The following is a 20,086-nucleotide window of genomic DNA, read 5'->3' as shown; positions in this document are numbered from 1 at the left end:
CTTTAAAAACTACCAGGGCCCCAGCCACAGCCCAGACTAATTAAATCCGAAACTCAGATGCCCTGGAAGACCCCAGAATCAGTAACTTTTAAAACTGCCCAGGCAATTCCCATGTTGCAGCCAAGGGTGAGAACCACCGATTTAACAAAACTTCCCCTCTAAACATGATATATCTTATTTCTAACGTATAATAGAGTTCTGATATATTACCACTATTTTCATTTTATACTTATATGTAAAGGTATACGCACAGAGAGACAGCTATGTGCATATACAGTACCTACTAATTTAAAAACAATAGCAACGAAAACGTTCACCCTCCCTCAGGCGGGGGAACGTCCCCACCGAATCCAGAGCGCCGGGCTAATGACGAAATCGGAGCGTCCCCGGCTTGACCCCGCCCCTCAGCGTTACGCGGCGGCGCGCGTGCGCAGTCCGCTCTGCTTGGAGCCTCAAGCCCTCCGCGGGTTCCCTGGTCCGCCGGCCCTCGCTCCGCCCCCTAGGCCCCGCCCCCCAACCCGCTCGGCCCCGCCCTGACCCCGCCCCCGACCGCTCGGCCCCGCCCCCAGGTCCTGCCCGCCGCCCGCGCCGCCGGCCTGTCCAAGATGGAGGGGGCTCCCCGGGCGCCGTTCGCCCTCCGGCTGCTTTTGCTCGCGGCGCTGCCGGCCGCTGTGTGGCTGACGACGGGCCCCCCTGAGCCGCCGCCGGCGCCCGGAGCCCCGAAGGTAGGGCAGGGCAGGCGCAGGTCTTCCGCTTCTGCGCCCCGACCCTCCGCGGAGGCCCGGGCCGGAGCCGTGGGGCTGCGGCGTCCCCGTCTCCCTGCCTCCCTGCGCTGGCCCGCAGGCCACGGGCTGGGGTCCGAGTCTCCGGAGGGGCAGTGGGGGGGAGCAGTCACGGAGATGAGGCGGGAGGGCCCGGGAGGCGGGAGAGCCTTTGAGACGGGCTGTCTAGTGTGTGGTTAAGCCCCGGGCGGCGGTCCCGGCTGTTGCCATCCCGGCGGCGTTTGCCGTCGAAAGTACGCGATCGCGAGTGATCGCAGCCTTTGTCATGGCGCCGTCCCGGGGCACAGCCGGACAGCAGGCCAGGCGGTGTGTATGTGCTCGGGAGAGGTGGACGTTGCTCAGAGAACGCGCGAGAGCGAGCCCGGGCCACCTGTCTGCCCGGCCGGCGGCGGGAAGGATCGCCTCCCCGGGCGCGCGGGCTCGGGGGCACGCAGGCGGGTCGATGGGGCCGCAGGAGGAAGAGGCTGAAGACCCCGCTCTTCGCCTGAGTTGTTAGCGAAGTTGGAGCGCGGTGGGACATCCGCACCCGCATCCCCTGGGAAGCTGGTAGAAACGCGCTCATCAGACGCTGGGGGGTGGGTCCCCCCGTCTGCTTCAGCAAGCCCTCCAGGTGATTCTGAGGCCGGCTGCAGTTAGAGACCCCATTGCATGCTTGTGCGAAAGGGAGGCCGGTTCGTATCGTTTTTGCCGTGGCGTCGTGCTGACCTAAACCAGTATTTGCTTTTCATCAGCTGAATGTATGGTAGGGAAAAGTTGGAAGACTTTAAAATGCGAGTTTTTCCAGAATGAAAAGAAACGACTTGGGTCCTCCTTTTCTTACTAGGCAAGACTTGAATACTCTAAATTCAGGGGTGACTGACACCATAAATGTCACCTTTTAACTTTTGGTGTTTTAGAGTTAGGATATTATTCTCCCTGGGTACAAAAATAACGAGCGTATTTCAGTTTCACTTCTGCTAGGGCATTCCAAGAAACCACAACAATGCAAGCCCTAACAACCGCTTGTGTCTGAAATTGTATGTGGACCACAGTTGCAACTGGTCGAAAATGTGAATGTGATGGGCAAGCACCAAGAGACTAAATAAAAGTGAAATAATTTCCAAAGTTCTGGAAAGACATTGTTTTCCCTCTTCCAAAGATTCATCATAGTCACTTGTGAATCCACAAGACGTTTGAGCCTATTCCTATAATCTGAGAAAAATGCATTTTGACTGCAAGCTGAAAATACACCATCCTGTGGGCTCTTAGCTAGTTCATCATTTCAGTTCTCCCTTCCTAGGCCTTCTTTCCACTTTTGGAAAGTCCAGCTGTAAATTCAGAATTTCATAGATTATATGAATGCCAGGCAGCTAGAAGGAGAGTCTCATTCCTTGGAAATGTGTATATGGGAAGCTGAAGCCTCTTGATGTAAATTTTTTTCAATGTTTTATTGTAAAAATTTTCAAACATACAGTACATTTGAAAGAACTTTACAGTGATCACCCATATTGGGTGACTGCTGTCCAGCAGGCTTTCACGCAGTGGTGGTGTGTCTGTTCTCTCCGTTATGGAAGCCGCTAGACTCTGTTATTGAGCGCTTGAACTGTGGCCAGTGCGACTGAGGAACTAAGTTTGAAAAACTTTTTAATTAATTTAAATGTAAATAGCCGCATGTGGTTAGTGGATGCCATGTTGAGTAATGCAAACTTAGACTACCATTTACATTTTATTGTGCTTTGTCACATGTCTCTTCATCTGTTCATGTTTGTATCCAGCATGATCTAAATCTAAGAAAACTGATTGAAGTCAGGAAAATCCTCCTTGTATCCTCTCAGTGCCTCAAATTTATTGGATTATAAGCATTTTTCTGTTTTGTTTACATATGCTGTTGTCTGAGTTGAGGTTACAGAGATTGAAAAATAAACATTTTTATGGTACATTCTTCTAATATTGAAATAACTTAGTCACCAAAGAGAGGCATCCAGAGGCCACATTTTCTTATATGTGTAAATATTTACTTTGTATACTTCCCTCAGACTGACTGATTTATTTTAAACCAGGTGTCTCTTACCTTTGTCCTTAGGAAGGCATTGTATCACAAATAGGCATCTTGTGAGTGAAGGAATTTGGGGGAAGAATTAAACATGGGCCAGGAGTCGCTTCTGCCACCCACTTTCCCAGTATCCAGCGCCCTGGCTCACAAGCCTGAACTTCCAGTTGAGTCAGAGGCCCTCAGGAAGAGCAAGAAATGTGACCTGGCTCTGACCACTGGGTCAGGAGGCAGTAAGGAATGACAGAGTCTCCTCTGAAATGAAATCGTTCAAAAGGACCAAAAAGAATTTAATTGAATTTGATTCTCTGGAAAATAACAGTATGCTGCTGTCTGTTAATTGTCTTTTACAAACGCCATATTCTACTGGGCAAGTGATAGACGTAAGTGCAGTAACTTACTAACAGTATAGTGTATGTTCACTGCTGAAAGGCGGAAGCTATACAAAGGTTTCTTAGAACATCATCAGTGGAGGGTTATCTCTGGACTGTTTGAGGAACAATAGCCTACGGTTAACAGCCCCTCTAGTTTGAAAAGAGGAATTCTTGGCTGGACTTTGGGCATAAAACAATACAGCTACCAACCTGATGGCTTATTGAATGTTGATTGGTCCTAGAGATGAGAATATTGGTTCTCACCCACACTTAATTCTAGATTAGGCAGGCCTGGAGAAAGCGGGGCTGGTCCTGAGGAATCGCCAGTCCGAAAGCTTTCTCGTCTCCTATGGGAATTGGGAAGTGTACTCAAGTCAGCTTGAGTGAATGGTCTGGGCCTTCCTTGTTAGAATCCTGTTCTGCGAGTTGTCCCTGGAATCAAGCCAACCTCATACAATCACTCCAGTCTTATTCTCTCATTTGTTAGAAATATATAAAATGTTGTGGTTACTCACAGTGCCAAGAAATACACTTGTTTATTATTTTGATGTTTATGAATAATTTTTCTATTTTCTTTTTTTTTTGAGGAAGATTAGCCCTGAGCTAACTACTGCCAATCTTCCTCTTTTTGCTGAGGAAGACTGGCCCTGAGCTAACATCTGTGCCCATTTTCCTCCGCTTTATACATGGGACGCCTACCACAGCATGGCTTTTGCCAAGCAGTGCCATGTCCACACCTGGGATCTGAACTGGCGAACCCCAGGCCACCGAGAAGCGGAACGTGCAAACTTAACCGGGCTGGCCCCTAATTTTCCTGTTTTCAAAGTTAAGAATAGCCAAAAAAAAAGTATCTGAGAATTTTTTTTAACTAAGGTATTGCTGACATGCAATATGTCACACATATAACATGAGAGGAGTATATGTTTTCATTCTAGGATGACAGTGTTTGTCTATGAATAACCTTAGGAAAGAACTTGATTTACAAATGACAAATTGTAGTTCCCGCGACACCGAATACTTAAAATAGTGCTTTCTTTTCTATGTAAAGCCTGTCAGTAATAAATCTAAATATTTGAGTAGGCTGCTTTTGGTGTACCTTGAGAAGCAGTAAAACTGTACACTGCACGTATTTGTCCATGGGCACGAGGGGACACATTTAAGAATGGTTAGAGCAACTTCGTTTATGAAAACAAACAAGTTGAAAAGAGCTCAAATGTCCGTTGATAGTGGAAGAAGTAAGTAAATTGGTAACCATTTGATGGACTATTACACAGCGCTGTAAATAAATGTCTACAACTGCATGCATCAACAATTTTAAAGATTTTATTTTTTCTTTTTCTCCCCAAATCCGCCTGGTACATAGTTGTATATTTTAGTTGTGGGTCCTTTTAGTTGTGGCATGTGGGACGCCGCCTCAGCATGACCTGATGAGCGGTGCCATGTCGGTGCCCACGATTTGAACTGACGAAACCCTGGGCCACCAAAGCAGAGCACATGAACTTAACCACTTGGCCATGGGGCTGGCCCCTGCATCAACAATTTTAAACAAAAGAAGGTCCAGCGGAATACATACAATATTATTCCACTTACATAAAGCTCAGAAACAGATAAAACTAAACCTATACAGAGAGATGCACAGATAGTAAAACTATAAAGAAACACAAGAAATGATTAATATGGACGACAACATCAGGACCTTCCTGAGGGGTGGTAGGGGACTTCTAAGGTGTGGATGATCTAGTTTTTAATCTAGGTAGTAGGTACATGAATATTAATCTTTTCTTTTAAACTCTAATTTGCATATTAGATACTCATATATGTGATATATTTCTTAGTTAAATGGAAAAAGTATAGAGATTATGAAAAATTGGAATTGTGAGTAAGAGCATAAGAAAGGCTGTGATAATGGAAATGATAGTTTTTAAAAATATTCTTTTAATGTCATAAACAATTATACTATAAATGGAGGAAAAGGAAAACTGCGTTATTCTCAGTTTGTGAAATGTGTACCTAGCCAATTTATATAATGTTTGTTTTGCAGGACAGCATCAGAATTAATGTAACTACCCTGAAAGACGGTGGGGAGGCATCTCGAGAACAGGTTTGTCTCCTTTTGGTTAGGTTTTAACATATAGGTTTAATATGCAGCCTGTTGTATTTTTACCTACACATCTAACTTAGTTAGATAATGTATTTTTGACATGAAGAGTTTGTCATCGTTTATAAACCATTGGAATTAATGTATATGCTGCTTTATTTTAAGGTGATTCTTAACATAACCTATGAGAGTGGACAGGTCTATGTAAATGACCTCCCTGTAAATAGTGGGGTCACCCGAATCAGCTGTCAGACTTTGATAGGTGAGTATGACTAAATCATTTCCGTAACTGTTCTGTTTTTAATACTAAATTAGTGAAACACAATTCTTTGATGTTATATATTTTCATTTTAAATTAATATACATCATTACTGGAGTATGTCATAACGCTAATATATTAAAATTCTGTTCCTACTTCACATTGATTATTCCTGGCATAGTCACATTTGCTTCTCTGTGACATTGGCGTTGATTGGCACTGCATTTCTCGTAGGTTGGGATCATAGTGCAGTAAATGGAGATTTACGAGCAAGAGGCACAGCCTCAGGGGTGCTTATTGCAGCTACACAAAGTAAAGAGAAAAACGAGTTGTCTGTCTGATTCTCTAGTTTTCGGTTCTTCTACCCTTATGGCTGTATCACATTTTTCTTTTTTAACCTTTTAAAATCTTGAGTTGTCTAAAGACAAGCAAATCTGTTACATTGCAATGTACCATATTATTAGAATGAAATAAAGAATATGAGAAATATATATAGTATTCTATTTTAATATGCCTTTAAGGCAGTCAGTTTTTCTCTTAAGCACTTGTAGCCTGTGCTTGATTTGTTATGTATTTTCATTATCATTCAGTTCGTTAGTGTTTTCTAATTATTTGTGGTGATACTTCCTTGTCCTTTGGGTCATTTAGTCCCCATTTAGTTGCTTAATTCCAAACATTTTAGTGTTTGTTTTTTTTTTTACTGATTCCACCTCTGTCATCAGAGAAATAATTTTAACCCTTTAAATTAGAGACTTGCTGTATGGCTTAGCACATGGGCAGTTTCCGTAGATGTTGCTTTCTCTGTGTGCTTGAAAAGTTGGATATGATGTTGTAGCTATGTAGGTCACGTTTATTAATCGTGTTGTTCAATCTTTCATGGAATTCCCGCTTGCTCGCCTGCTCTGTCAGTTACTGTGAATGGCATGCTAAGATCTTCGCTATGGGGATCTGTGTATTCGCTCTGTTTCATCACTGTTTGCTTTATATATTTGGACACGACATTGGTAAATCCCTATGGATTTAGAACTGTCATGTCTTCCTGGTGGATCAACTCTTATTGTTATAACATGTCCTTCTTTATCGATAGTGAAGTTCCTGCCTTAAAATCCGCTTCATCTATGTTATTTTCGCAATAACTGCTTTTTGGACAGGGAGAGGGGAGGGCAGTGGATTGTTGACATGGTATCTTTCCATTTTCTTTCAGTCTTTCTGGATCCTTACAATGAAGGTGAATCTCTTATAGGCAGCATATACTTGTGTGGTTTTTTTTTTTTTTTGATTTAGCCTGTCAATCTGTCTTTTAATTAGAATTTTAATTAATTTATTTCTTTTGTTAGTGCCTTCACATAGATTCTGATTCCTAGTGACCCTGTGGACAGCAGAGCAGAACCCTGTCCAGTCTTTTTGCGCCACTCTCTCACTTTCTGGCGCTGTATCAGATAATGCTCCACTGCTGTTCGTAGGGTTTTCAGGGCCAGTTGTTTTGAAAGTGGGTGGCCAGATCCATCATCCTGGTCTGTCTTAGTCTGGAAGCTCCACTAAAACCTGTCCACCACAGGTGACCGGTGGCATGGCTTTCAGCATCACAGCTGCCACAGTAAGACAATGACCGATGGGTGGTGTGGGCCCCTGACCAGGAACCGAACCCAGGCCGCGGTGGTGAGAGTGCTGACTCTTAACCCCGAGACCACTGTTTATCCGTTTATTTGCATTAATGTAGTAACTGATGTATTTGGGTTTGAGTCTTCCGTCTTAATTATTTGTTTCCTGTTTGTGTCCCACCTCGTCTGTGTTCCTTTTTCTTTTCCTTTTTGCCCTCTTCTGGGTTATTTATTTTTTGTCTCATCATTCTCCTCTATCCTGTTGGTTCTTATATGATTTTACTATTCTTTCAATGGTTACCCTTGGGATCAATAAACTAGTACTTTTATCATTTACCAAACAATGAAAGAACCTTAGAACACTTCAACTCCGTTTGTTCCCTTTCTGCTTTTGTGTTGTTATTGTCTTGCATTTAACTCTTTATGTCCTTAAACCCTGTGCAGCATAATTATCCTTACTGTTTTCTCTAGTCCCATATTGATTTGCGTTTACCCTCGTGGTCACCCTTTCAGTTGCTCTTCATTCCTTCCCAAATATCTTGTTCCCCTCTGGGGTCATATTTCCTCTCCCTAAAGAATTCCCCTTATGGGTTTTTTAGTGCAGATTTGTTAGCAATGAATTATCTGAGCTTCTGTTTGTCTGAAAACATCTTTGCGTTGCCTTCCTGTAGGAGCGTGTTTTCACTGCACGTGGAAGCGTAGGTTAGCTCTTGAGAGACGAATTTCCATCGTCTTCTCGCTTCTGTAGTTTCCATTGAGAGTTAGTGTCAGTCCCATACTCATTGTTCAGTGAGGATCATATATTATTTTTCTGGGGTTTTTTTCTGTTTACTTTTAAGATTTTTTTCTTTGCCTTTGATTCTCAGTAGTTTTACTATGATGTGCTCAGGTCTGGAGTCCTTTAATCTGTGAGTTGATGTTTTGTCCATTTGGGGAAATTTTTGGCCAGTGTCTTTTCAGCAAATGCTACTTCTCCTTCGTCTCTTACTCCCTTCTTGTCTTTCATTTACGCTTACATTTGACCCTTTCACAGGGTTCCATATATATCTTACATCCCTTTCTGTTCTCTATCCTTTTTTCTTCCTGTCCTTCCAGCACAAAAATTCATCAGCTGAGTCTAATTGAGCTAATTTCACTCGTTGGACTTTCCTTCTAGGATTTCCATTTCATTCTTTTTTGTTGCTAATAGCTTACAGTTATCTGGTGAAATTCTCCATTTTATCATCTATCTTTTTGAACCTGTTACTTGCAGTAGCTTTAAAGTTCATATCTGCCCACTCTAATGTCTTGAGCCCCTCTGGATCTGTTTTTTTTCCTCTTGATCCCTCTCCTACTCTGTACTGTTATTTTTGATATTGCGTATGAAAAATTCTAAAGGCTCTGGATGATATGATCTTCCTCCAGACAGGATTTCCTTTCGTCCCTGGCGGTCATGATGTTAAGGGGTGGAGCACCTTCGATATTAAGTCGAGGATTGAGCTGATTGAAGGCTGGGCCCCAGGCTTGGGAGGCCTGGTCTGTCTCTCCTTCTCTGATGCTCCTCGGATGTGGCTCTTCATGGGTCCCAAGTGAAAACAGTCTTTACCAGGGCCCCTCCTGTTTTGTGGGCCCCAAACTGCCCACCCTCATGAGCCTGCCGAAAGTTTGGCCTAATGTCTTAGTATCCTAGGTATATGCTCAGTTTCTCAGCCCAACCCACTTACCACTCAGCAGTTGTTTCAGTGGGGGAGCTGCATAGACGGTTGGCTTACTTTATGCTTCCCTTCTCTCTAGGGTCTTCTCTAGGACCCTGGATACCTTTGTGCCTTAAACTTCGTTTTACCCCCAAGCTGCCTGGGACTGACGGAAGCTCCGTTTAGCTTCTCTGCCCGTAGCCACTGTTTTCTCTTCAGCCTTCCAGCTTCTCCACTGTTCACCCGGGGAAGTGGCAGGTGCCTGGTGGGGTGCCGCCTGTGTTTTAGGTCTCCTGCCTCTAGACAGGTGCGGGTTTTGAGTGTCTGTGGGTTTATTTTTTTACGTCTTTTCTGGTGGTTCTCAGTGAGAGAGTTGGTGTACTACAAGCTAATCCATCATAGCTATTGAGAGAAGCGCCGTTCCTGGTTTACATAATAATCCCATTGGTGTTGTATTCAGCAGGAGTTGGACGCGGAGTGCAGCCTGGCTGCTCTGTTTGTTATAGTCATCTTTCTGGTCATCCCAGTTGTCGCCATGCGTTCATTTCTTTGATAGCTCAAGTAAATGCCCGTCTTATCAGTTACAAGAATTTTCAGAACATTAAATGCAACAACAAAAAGTCTTCTTTCCTTAATTCTTTTAAAAAATTTCTTTGGTAGGTGTACTAGTTATTTATTGCTGTGTCACAAGTTAACCCCAAATTTAGTAGCCTCTAACAATACTGTCCCATAGTTCCTCTTGGCTTGGCCGGGTCCTCTGGCTCTGGCTCTCTTGCAAGGATACAATCATCTCAAGACTCATCTGGGAAAGATTTGCTTCCTAGCTCACTCTCATGGTGGTTGACAGGATCCAGTTCCTTGAACTCTCGCACTGAAGCCTCTCTTCCTCACAAGATGCCAGCTGGAGGCCTTCCTCATTTCCTTGCCACATAGAGCATCTCACAACATGGCAGTTGGCTTTATCAGCAAGGGGACGAAAGAAGACTGCCAGCAAGAGAGAGAGTACTGGCAAGCCAGAAGTCACAGTCTTCCATGATCTAATCATGGACATGCCTTTCCATCACTTTTGCTGTATTCTGTTTGTTAGAAACAACCGCGAGGTCCAGCCCACACTCTGGGAGGGAATTACACGAGGTCATGAATACCAGGGGCAAGGGTCACTGAGAGCCATTTTTGAAAGCTGCCTTCCACAGTATGGAAAGTCAGAATATGAAGGGCCTTCATTGTTTTAATTTAATTTTACTCTACAGCAAGGGTACCAGATTTGGGGGCTGGAGAGTCACCACTTTGATGTATTTATATGACTGCGTTTTCTTATCCATCGACTCTCTTGTGCCCTCGTGCATTAGCCTTTGGGCATACACATATGCTGACAAGGAGCCTACTGTTCGTGAAGGAGACCGATGAGTACACAGTCAGGGAATACACTGAGAGGGACCACGAGAGAGGAAAGTTGTACAGTTATGAGCCTTAGAGGATATGAGGGAGGTTAGGCAGAGCAGAGAGAGAAGAGCAACAAGTGCCACCGTCAGGAGCCTAAAGAAGGACCATTCAGAGAACTGCCGGCAAAGTCCTAGGGATGGCACTGCAGGTGTTTGAGCGAGGAGGCTGCGTGATGAAAACTGTGTGGTGGTGAGATCAACCTGGTACTGTTGTGTGGACGGTTCAAAGGGGAAGAGACAAAGAAGGGGAGGATTGTTAGTCAACTATTTCAGTTGTAAGTAGTTCATGAACTGGGTATTGGGTAGGGAGGTGGGTAGGAGTGAAAAGGGCAAAGGTAAGAGACACCTAGGAGCTGGAAGGGCCCACAGGAAGCGCCTGACTGGACACAGGACGAGGGCGAAGAAGTGGGAGGTGACCTGGTAACTCGTGTCCTGGCAGCTTGGAGAAGGGCGGATTCATTCACAAAACAGGGAAGTCCGCGAGGAGCAGTTTGTGGAGACAGTCAGGTTGAGCTGAAAGCTTAGGTCTCTTGGTTCTCAATAAAAAGGTCTGTGCCTGCTTAAAAATTTACAAATGTTAGTCTGTACCCCCCAAGATTTTGATTTATTAAGATTGGGGTGAGGCTCTGGCATCTAGACTGTTCCCAGGAGATTCTGATGCATAGTTGGGATTTAGAACCACTGAACCAGGGGTGTGAACATTATTGATCATTTATGGTGGCGTATGTAGTTTAAAGTCTGTATTTATAACTCTGGATGGAGTCGGTGGTTAACAGAGCTATAGAACGATAAACTTAATGCATGCTCTCAAGGAACTCAGCCTGGTCAGGGAGATGGGCTTATGAACTAAGAGCTACCCTGCAAGAAAGCTAGTGCTTTAAAAAAAAAAGGCATGTCCTCAGCACTGTAGGGATGCGGTAGCTAGAACCACCTAAGCAGGAGGTTGTTCAAAGTGGATGGGGGGAGAGTGAGTAGCAGAGAGCAGCCAGATAAATGGAATGACCAGATTCACACAGCTGGGCCTGCGTGCAGAATAGCCATCTGGGTTCCATTTTGGCAAATAATCCTCAGATGAAAACAGTTGAGGGACAGAAACGAAATGCACCTTTTGCAGCAGTTTCATTGGTTTATGCTGACTTATTTTTTTCTGTAGCGCTTTTTGCCTTAGAGTAGCCACTGGCTCTATAAACCAGCGGCAGCTGCTATGCCCCCGTCTCCTTTGGGGTGGGGTCGGGGGTTCTTGGCTAGAGGGAACACGGCCAGTAGCTAATCCTACGCCCTCATCCATTAGGGAGTAGTTACAGGGCCCTCCGCCCTCTTCTCCAGCAGTGACAGGCACTTATCAGGGGGAGGACTGAGCACAAACTCAGTCTCCTTACTGCTTGGCCTGCTCCATCACTGGGTTCTGTGAATGAATGAATGGGTGGATGAAGGCGCTTACTTTGCTAAAACATGGGATTGGCTGTGTCTTCTGGCCCGTTTTGTAAATTCCTAAATACCTATGCCATGTTTCTTCCTCACTGACACACTGTGTAAGAGAATAGAAAAGAGGATGCTACTGTGGTGTTTCGTACAAAGTCTAAAGACCATGAAGCATTTTTTCCTTTGCAAATGACTCTAAGAGTTTTGAGGACTTGTCAAGTTGTCTTTGTTTTTACACATCTGAGACATCAGTGAGGTCAGAGATAAAGGCAAAGAAATTGATACACAGCTGTCTTGTTCCATGTAAATTATCAAAATAATCAAATTTAACAGATTTGGTGGCATTTTTTGTTCAAAGCTGTCATTACTTTTTTTATAGTGAAGAATGAAAATCTAGAAAATTTGGAGGAAAAAGAATATTTTGGAATTGTCACTGTAAGGATTTTAGTTCATGAGTGGCCTATGACATCTGGTTCCAGTTTGCAGCTAATTGTCATACAAGAAGAAGTAGTAGAGATTGATGGAAAACAAGTAAGACAGTATGCTTATTAATTGGGAATTAAATTGTAAAGATTTGTGCTCAGTATTGTGCATATGTTCAATTGTTTTCTTATTTCTGATTTGATAAGGAAGAAAGGTACCTAATGTTGCCTGTGTCCAGTCATTTGGGATTTTTTACTTGTTTTAGCATTTACTTATTTAGCATTTGAAGTCTTAATTTTAAAAAATTGATCATATTCCTACCTGTTGATATCACTTTAAAATATTATGAACATCATTAAACAGAGCAAGTAAGTGAGGAGAGTGACTTTGGTTCACAGCTCTGCTGCTGTCTGCTCTGGCTAAGTCTCTCAGTAAATGCAATGGAATTGAGCAAGCTGACGGTAGCGAGCGCTAAAGCACAGAAATACGATTAAAGATGCAAATTAATGCCTCAAATGGGGGGAATAAAGAGGAACTGTGTGAACAGGACAAGTCTTTTAGTTACAGAAATCAGGGAGGAAAATTCAGTTTTAAAATCTCATGGGGTTATGCCATTATTTAAAATAAAGAGTAATTGATTATTTTTTCCTATAGGCTCAACAAAAGGATGTCACTGAAATTGATATTTTAGTTAAGAACCAGGGAGTACTCAGACATACAAACTACACCCTGCCTTTGGAAGAAAGCATGCTGTACTCCATTTCCCGAGACAATGACGTTTTGTTTACCCTTCCCAACCTCTCCAAAAAAGGTACTTTAAGAGACCGTTATTTACAGTATTAAGGATGTTATTTCTTTTGTTCGTAGCTTTTTAATCATAGTTAACATTTTTGGAAGTAAGCTTCTTTCAAACATACTTTATAACACGCATTACTTGATATGTCCACTTAAGGACGTCAGGAGTCTCTTTTGAGTCTGAAAAGAATGTGGTCCGTGCTCATTGCAAAGTGACATCTTGCTGTAATTATCTACTCTTACTCTGGGTAATCATCACAAGATACATGATAAGAATATCATTGGTGTAACTTCATGTAGAGGAAGCAGTAGTCATTTTTTTCCACCAGAACAGAACTTTTAAAAATTTGACTTTCTGTGTGATAGAATCATAATTGCCATAGCTCTGGTATAACTGTCTTAGTTTATGGCACCTTTCTGACACTTAAATCTGAATAATCAAATATGTTATTTTTTTCCTCCCATGGCAAAATGTATGTTCTTACTATCCTAAGTGTTTGTGGTGTAGTAATCTTAGGACTAGTAGGAGAGGCCCGAGTGCGCCTGCGTCTTGGTAACTTGGCTCTTCCTCCTCAGTAGAAAGTGTTAGTTCGTTGCAGACCACCAGCCAGTACCCCATCAGGAGCATGGAGACCACCGTAGAAGGAGAGGCTCTACCTGGCAAATTACCTGAGACTCCTCTCAGAGCAGAGCCTCCGTTTCCCTATAAGGTAAATCAGCTGTTTGGGATTATCTTTATGTTACAAACATTTATGGTTACAGTGAAGAAAATAGCATTTAAAATGAGGTGGAAACCGTGAGCATTAGAAGTACGAAACATTGTTAATGATGGTCTCATCACTGTTTTAATGTGGTGTTTTTAGGTATTCCTATTTTCCTTTCCGAGTTTCATTTCATAATGATAGAGTCAGATAATGATGGTGAAGGCACTGGATTTCATTTTGTTTGGGATTTCTAGTTCCATGTTTTTCCCAAATCCCCATTTGTTTAGTCTGTGACTGCTGCCTCGCACGCACACGTGCATGGTGCCCTCGCCATCTTGTACAGTGACCGAGCACGCTTGGTTGACAGTATGCTAAGTCAGACTGCTTAAGTTTGACTCCTGCTTCTGCCACTTACTAGTTTTGGGATCCTGAGTTCCTAGCCTCTCTAGCCTCAGTTTCTTTATCTGTACAACGGGATGCCCACTTAATCTGCAAAGTAGTGCCCGTCACATGTGGTTGTATAAGGATTAAATAAGATGGGTGCTGATGTCAGTTGCATTGGCACCTCTGAAGTACTCATGTGTTACTAATGAGCTTACACAGCTGGCCGGGAAGATATTCGGGGTTCAGAGAGAGTATCGTGATGTCTCCATAAGTATTAGCTAGGCCCCTTCCTCACAGTAATTTCCATTGAAATGAGCAGGGTCTGCTGGTAGTCTCAGAGGAGCCCAGAGATGATTCTTTGAAGAACTTCTCACTGAAGATTGGGATTGCTTGTTTGGGGTTGCTGGGGAAACCCAGGTCACTTTTTGCTACCTGAACCCTAGCCCCCTCATCCTGTCCACTTCCGCTCCCTCGGAGCTCGGCCGCCTGGGAACAGGCTGTCTTTAAAGCCCGTGCCGTCAATGCATTCTTAGTTTCCTCTCTCACTCTTGAAGGATAGAAATATGTTTTGTACACAGTGAACTCCCCATCTGTTCTAAAAGCTATTAATAGGGGTGTCTTTCTCTCCTTCTCTTGTCCTCCCACTATTGGAAACACAGTTGACTCCTGGTCCATTTGGGGTAAAGTGTACTAGCCTAACTTCTTGTCACTTAGCAATTATTTGCACTTGATTTATAGTTAGAAAACCGTATAATTGTAAAGGACAGTAATATTTCTGTGCTTGTGTTGTTAGAACTTAATTTTTAAAATTGTAAATAACTTTCTAAGGTACGTTTTAAAGTAAAATGTACCTATTTAAAATATAGAGTTAGGTAAGTTTTGACAAGTGTAGACACCCATGTAACCACCCCCACAATCAAAATATGTTATTATTATCACCCCAGAGCTAGAACATGATTTTTAAAATTTCGTAGAGCTCAAATCAAACTTGCATGTCTAATCAAAACTCCTGTTTTAGGTGATGTGTCAGTGGATGGAGAGGTTCAGGAAGGACCTGTGCAGGTTCTGGAGCAGCGTTTGCCCAGTGTTCTTCATGTTTTTGAATGTCATGGTGGTCGGAATTATAGGAGCAGCTGTGGTGATAACCATCTTAAAGGTGCTTTTCCCAGTTTGTGAATACAAGTAAGTATTTCTTAGGTTTGGAACAGTATGAGTACTTTTAGTGATTAAAAATTGAATTGTTTACTATATGTTAGAGCAGAAAATATAAAAATTAAGAAGGAGAAGAAAAGTGGAAGGGAGGATAACATCTCCCTTTTGTTTCTAGCCCATCTTCCAACTTTAGGAGAATTAAAAGACATTTATTGGCTATCTGTTACAATAAAGATGCTTGTCTTGGGGATTCAAATATGAATTAAGACAAACTCTGCAGTCCAAGAACTTAACGTCTATTAGAGAGAGAAAGGAAACAAATTTAATGGGAAATGCAGTGTGTATAGTAAGAGAGAGACGAAACAAGAGGGCTTCACTGTGTGTTGTCGACCCCACAGTATCAGTTGAAAGTGCAGTTACTCTCAGAGGAGCGGGATGCTCACTGCGTGCTGCTTGTGAGAGAAAACAGCACAAGAGGAAACTCTGACTGTTTGTCGGGGGCTTAACTCACCAATGGTCCCAGATGCACTGGGATTCTGTGCAGTAAAAGAAAGCAGCATGCATGCTGAGATGGAGAGAAGTCCAAAATCTGTTAGATGGGAAAAACTGCATAACAGTATGATCCCATTTGGGTAAAACAAAAGTATTATGTGTATATAGATGGAGAATTTCTGGAATGACAAAGAAAATAAGTTATCTCTAATAAGTGGGAATGAGAACAGGGGTGAAGAGAGTTTCACTTTTCCCCTTCTGTACAGCTTGATTTTTTTGGTGAGGAAGATTGGCCCTGAGCTAACATTTGTTGCCAATCTTCTTCATTTCGCTTGAGGAAGACTGACTCTGAGCTAACATCTTTGCCAGTCTTCCTCTATTTTTTGTGGGATGCTGCCATAGTGTGGCTTGAGAAGCAGTGCCAGGTCCATGCCTGGGATCTGAACCTGTGAACTCTGGGTCACCAAAGCAGAGTGTGTGAACTTAACCACTACGTTGCCGGGCCAGCCCCAGCTTGATTTTTTTAACCATATGAAATTATTTTACACATTTTACAATGAATTTATTGTTAGCATTTTCAAAAGTTAAATGATTAGTCTTTTTGGTTGTCTTAATAGAAGTAAATCTCAGCTGGCCCAGTGGCACAGCAGTTAAGTTCGCATGTTCCACTTCGGCGGCCCGGGGTTTGCTGATTCAGATCTCAGGTGCAGACTTACGCACTGCTCATCAAGGCATGCTGTGGCAGCCATGTTACATATGAAGTGGAGGAAGATGGGCACGGATGTTAGTTCAGGGCCAAGCTCCCTCAGCAAAAAAAGAGGAAGATTGGCAGCAGATGTTAGCTCAGGGCTAATCTTCCTCAAAAAAAAAAGTAAATCTCAATAGAAGAGAGAGGACCACAATTTTTCACTTAGTTAAATTACATTGCACCATGTTGGAAAGACCATATGATTGTAGGAAAAAAGACCCAATTTTAACATTCACTTTTCTACTTCCTTGTCATGACGTCTTCAAAATTACCATGTCTTCATGTGTAACATTGAACTAGTGCCTCCCTTAAAGGATTGTTAAAGGTCAGAGTCATAGTGCAAGCAAAGAACCTGAGAAATATTAGTGCCCCTGCCCTTTTTAGTTAGAGTTTCTTCTGAAGAATTTGCATTTCCCATTTCTTTCTGATAATGAAAATTCTGTAACTTACTAGTTTCTTCTTTTTTCTTTGGCTGCCAGGAAGCTCAGAACTTTTTAAAAACTTTATTATGAAAACCTGTGTAGAAAGCAGTGTTATAAACTTTTTTATTTTTCTTTTACCAAATGTTTTTATTTGTTATGGGTTCCTCTGTGGGAAAAGATGCAATGTAAAAACCAAATTAAAAACCAGATTTGCAATGTACTTTATCAATGGCAGCTGTACTGAAGATGCTCTCTGGTAGTCAGAGATTCCATCAGTGCAGACGCACAGAGAGCAGTTAAAGCAGCTGTCACTTCCCCGTTCAGTTCATGTTCCTGGAGGTCCTCAGTGTTAACTGTTGGGTGGCATCTTCATCCAAATGCTGTGTATTGATAGAAATGTATACTGGTAACTATAGTGCTCGCCCTCGACTCTCACCTGTCCCACAGGCTGCTTCGCTCACTTCTGACGGAGGCCCCCACACTGTCGCGGTTCACAGCACTCTTAGTGTGCCAGTAACTTTCCTGGTGCCCTTATCTAAGCCAGAAGAAAACACTGAAAGAAAAATATTTTTATTGAATTCTTAACTCACTAATGGGATGTGTGCATGTGTAGGGCACCACACAATACTCTTATCTTGGAATCAGAATGACACCTCCACCCTCATTTCCTAGTCAACTCTAGTTTTTGCACAGCATTTGCTTTTTATCACAGTACCTGCCCAAAATCCCGCTTTGCAAAGACAGGACTTCACTGAAAGGAACGTGTAGTGCCATCTCACGTTGAAGCCGTGAAGTGCCCTCAGCCTAGCATTACACATGAAGTCTGGACAACTTCAGTAGTCTCTAGTGCCTCTGAGTCTGCTGTGCCCCCGGGGTCTCAGTGCAGTTTAGGGACCGTGGGCCTAAGATCTTTTCCTGTCAATACATATACAGGCTGACTTATTCTCTTTATGGCTGCATAGTGCTCCACAGTATGCAGATGCCTTAATGTAACCATTCCTCCATTAGACAGCTAATTTCCAATTATGCTCTAGTCTGCATTCTTAAATGTACATGCATCTCTGGGCACGTGTGTATTTATGGAGAACAGAGTCCTAAAAGTGAAATTACTGGGTCAAAGGGTACATATATTCGGCATCTCCTCAACACTTGATAGCAGTCTTTTTGTTTTTGCTACTGTGGACAGAAATAGAATCTTACTTTAATTTGCATTTTCTTCTTCCTAGCATCTTTGCTAGTCTGGGTCTAGCTCAGTCTAGCGTCTCTGTGAGAATTGGCTGTATATATTTCTCCTGTGACGTGCCCAGTCACAGCCTGGCCCATGCTTCAGTTGTCTTGCCTTTTGTAACCATCAGTGTGTGGGAGCTCCCTTGTCTGTTACACACACATGGCATGTATTGCAGATATATGTATTTTTTATCCCAGACTACGATTTGTCTTTTGCTCTTGTTTATGGCTTTCCATATCATACAGAAGTTTTAAATTTGGGGCCAGAACAATTCATACTTTTCCTTTCTGGCTTTTAGGGTTCTTAATTTGTCTTAAGTAGGCCTTTCCCATCTTAAATTACATAAGAGTCTTCTTAAAACTTATTTTTTACCATCAGTTTTGGTTGAGTTTAAGCTCGAGTTCTGATCTTGTTTTCCAGAGAGGCCCTTGTTCGATTAGTAATTTGCCCAGTGATTAGAACCTTACCCTTTTCTGAGCTAAATTCCCATGTACCTTAGTCTTGTTTCTGGACTGTCTTCTTCCACTGACTTGTCTATTCCTGTGCCAGCAGCACGGTTTGAATTACTACATTTTACTAAAACCTTTGATAGCCGCTTAGGGCACCTGCCGCTCCTTCCCATTGTTCTCTTGAAGAAAATGTTACAGCTGGTCTTGCAGCTTCTCCCTTGTGAACTTTGGAATCTGCTTGTTCAGTCCTAGAAACCACTGACTTCTGTCGACGGTTGGTTTGGGACGACGCTGAACTCGCAGCGCAGGCTCTTGGATCCGATCCGAAGGCCTCTCCCTGGCCGGGTGCTTAGTGAGAGAATGGTGCCTGAGGTCTAGGGCTGCTTTCCGTGGTGAGGACTGCTGAGAAGGCTGCGTGGCCTAGTCTTTTTGCCCACCTTGTGCAGATCTAGGGCTCGGAGCGTCTGCGTTGGAGATCTCTGCTTCCCCCGTCCTTCCCTTCCCTGCAGCACCAAGGAAGGACTCCCCGTCCCTTCGACTCCCACAGTTCTGTGGTTAAACTGAACTTTGGACTCAGAGTTCGTACAACCACTATAAACTAAATAAAATGAAGCAGAAGTACCTAACCCCAGGGATGTATTTACCTACAACCATGAAGTATCCCTGTCTTCCTCCCAAACTACAGACAGCGCAAATGTTTCATTGGAATTTTTCTATTTCAGAGGAATTCTTCAGTTGGATAAAGTGAATGTTATACCTGTGACAGCTATCAACTTACATCCAGATGGTCCTGAGAAAACAGTGGAAAACCGTGGAGATAAAACATGTGTTTAAAACACCGTCTCAAATCATTGACTTTGAATTAGTCTTTTGGCTCTAAATTTGCCACTTGAATATAATTTTCTTTAAATCATTAAGAATCAGTTTATACACTAGAGAAACTGCTAAACTAAAACTGCCTAAAACTTGACCTTTAAAGTGACAAGTTAAAGTTCACCTTATTCTATACCAGGGCTGGCTATTCAGATGATGAATTGTTAAGGAAAATTTAAATGAAGTGGAAGAGAAGACAAGTGAAGAAACTTTGAAATTACCAAAAAGAAAAAAAAAGGCAAGACAAAAATGCCATGTGCCAATACTTTTCAAGGTGCCTTTGTTAAGGGAATTATATCCACTTAATTACTATAATATATAAGACTTTATGAAAAGCACTTTATGAAATTCTAATTTAAACGCTCGAGAACTTAACACTTATTTTTTTATTCAGTAAAATGTGCCTTTATATTAAGTACGTGACTAGTATAAAATCACTGAAGTGTATAATGATTTGACTGTATCCTGTACCAAGACTACTTACCTTGAATACACCAGGATTTAAAAATAGTAGTGACATGTTCTCACTCTAAAATAAACTTTTTTTGAGAAAAAAAAGTACAGTCTTTTTGATATACTTGGCCCAGGTGAGAATTACTTATGTATAACAGCTCCCATCACATGCGCTGGCTGAAACCAGGGCTCCAGCACTTGCTGAGTCCATCAGTAACACGGAATCAGAACGTGCCTTCGCTCCGTGGTTCTAAGTATGGTGCTAGTTACCCTAAAACAGCAT

General features: G+C 42.7%; 1 protein-coding gene across 2 annotated transcripts; it reads left to right on the top strand.

Moving 5' to 3' along the window:
* The first annotated feature begins 566 nt into the window (after positions 1 to 566).
* GINM1 (glycosylated integral membrane protein 1) lies at positions 567 to 19,908 on the top strand. Of its 2 annotated transcripts, none has more exons than XM_046670161.1 (8): positions 567 to 725; positions 5,227 to 5,286; positions 5,449 to 5,545; positions 12,060 to 12,211; positions 12,758 to 12,914; positions 13,478 to 13,608; positions 15,005 to 15,168; positions 19,200 to 19,908. In XM_046670161.1, the coding sequence occupies exons 1-8, from the start codon at positions 606 to 608 to the stop codon at positions 19,309 to 19,311; spliced, it is 993 nt and encodes a 330-aa protein (XP_046526117.1). In that variant the 5' UTR covers positions 567 to 605; the 3' UTR covers positions 19,312 to 19,908. The 2 variants fall into 2 exon arrangements, with proteins under 2 accessions (XP_046526117.1, XP_046526116.1); XM_046670160.1 differs by having other exon boundaries at positions 13,475 to 13,608.
* The last annotated feature ends 178 nt before the right edge of the window (positions 19,909 to 20,086 follow it).

The sequence above is a fragment of the Equus quagga genome, chromosome 8 (assembly GCF_021613505.1).
Source record: "Equus quagga isolate Etosha38 chromosome 8, UCLA_HA_Equagga_1.0, whole genome shotgun sequence".
Classification (NCBI taxonomy): Eukaryota; Metazoa; Chordata; class Mammalia; order Perissodactyla; family Equidae; genus Equus; species Equus quagga.
Note: the sequence above shows the minus strand (reverse complement) of the source record. Positions and strands in the feature narration are given on the sequence as shown.

Excerpts from the sequence above, each read along its gene's own strand:
- GINM1 (XM_046670160.1), top strand. The coding sequence starts at position 606 with ATGGAGGGGGCTCCCCGGGCGCCGTTCGCCCTCCGGCTGCTTTTGCTC. Across the intron at positions 5,546-12,059 it reads CAGCTGTCAGACTTTGATAG|TGAAGAATGAAAATCTAGAA; the intron begins GTGAGTATGACT and ends CTTTTTTTATAG. Across the intron at positions 15,169-19,199 it reads TTCCCAGTTTGTGAATACAA|AGGAATTCTTCAGTTGGATA; the intron begins GTAAGTATTTCT and ends TTTCTATTTCAG.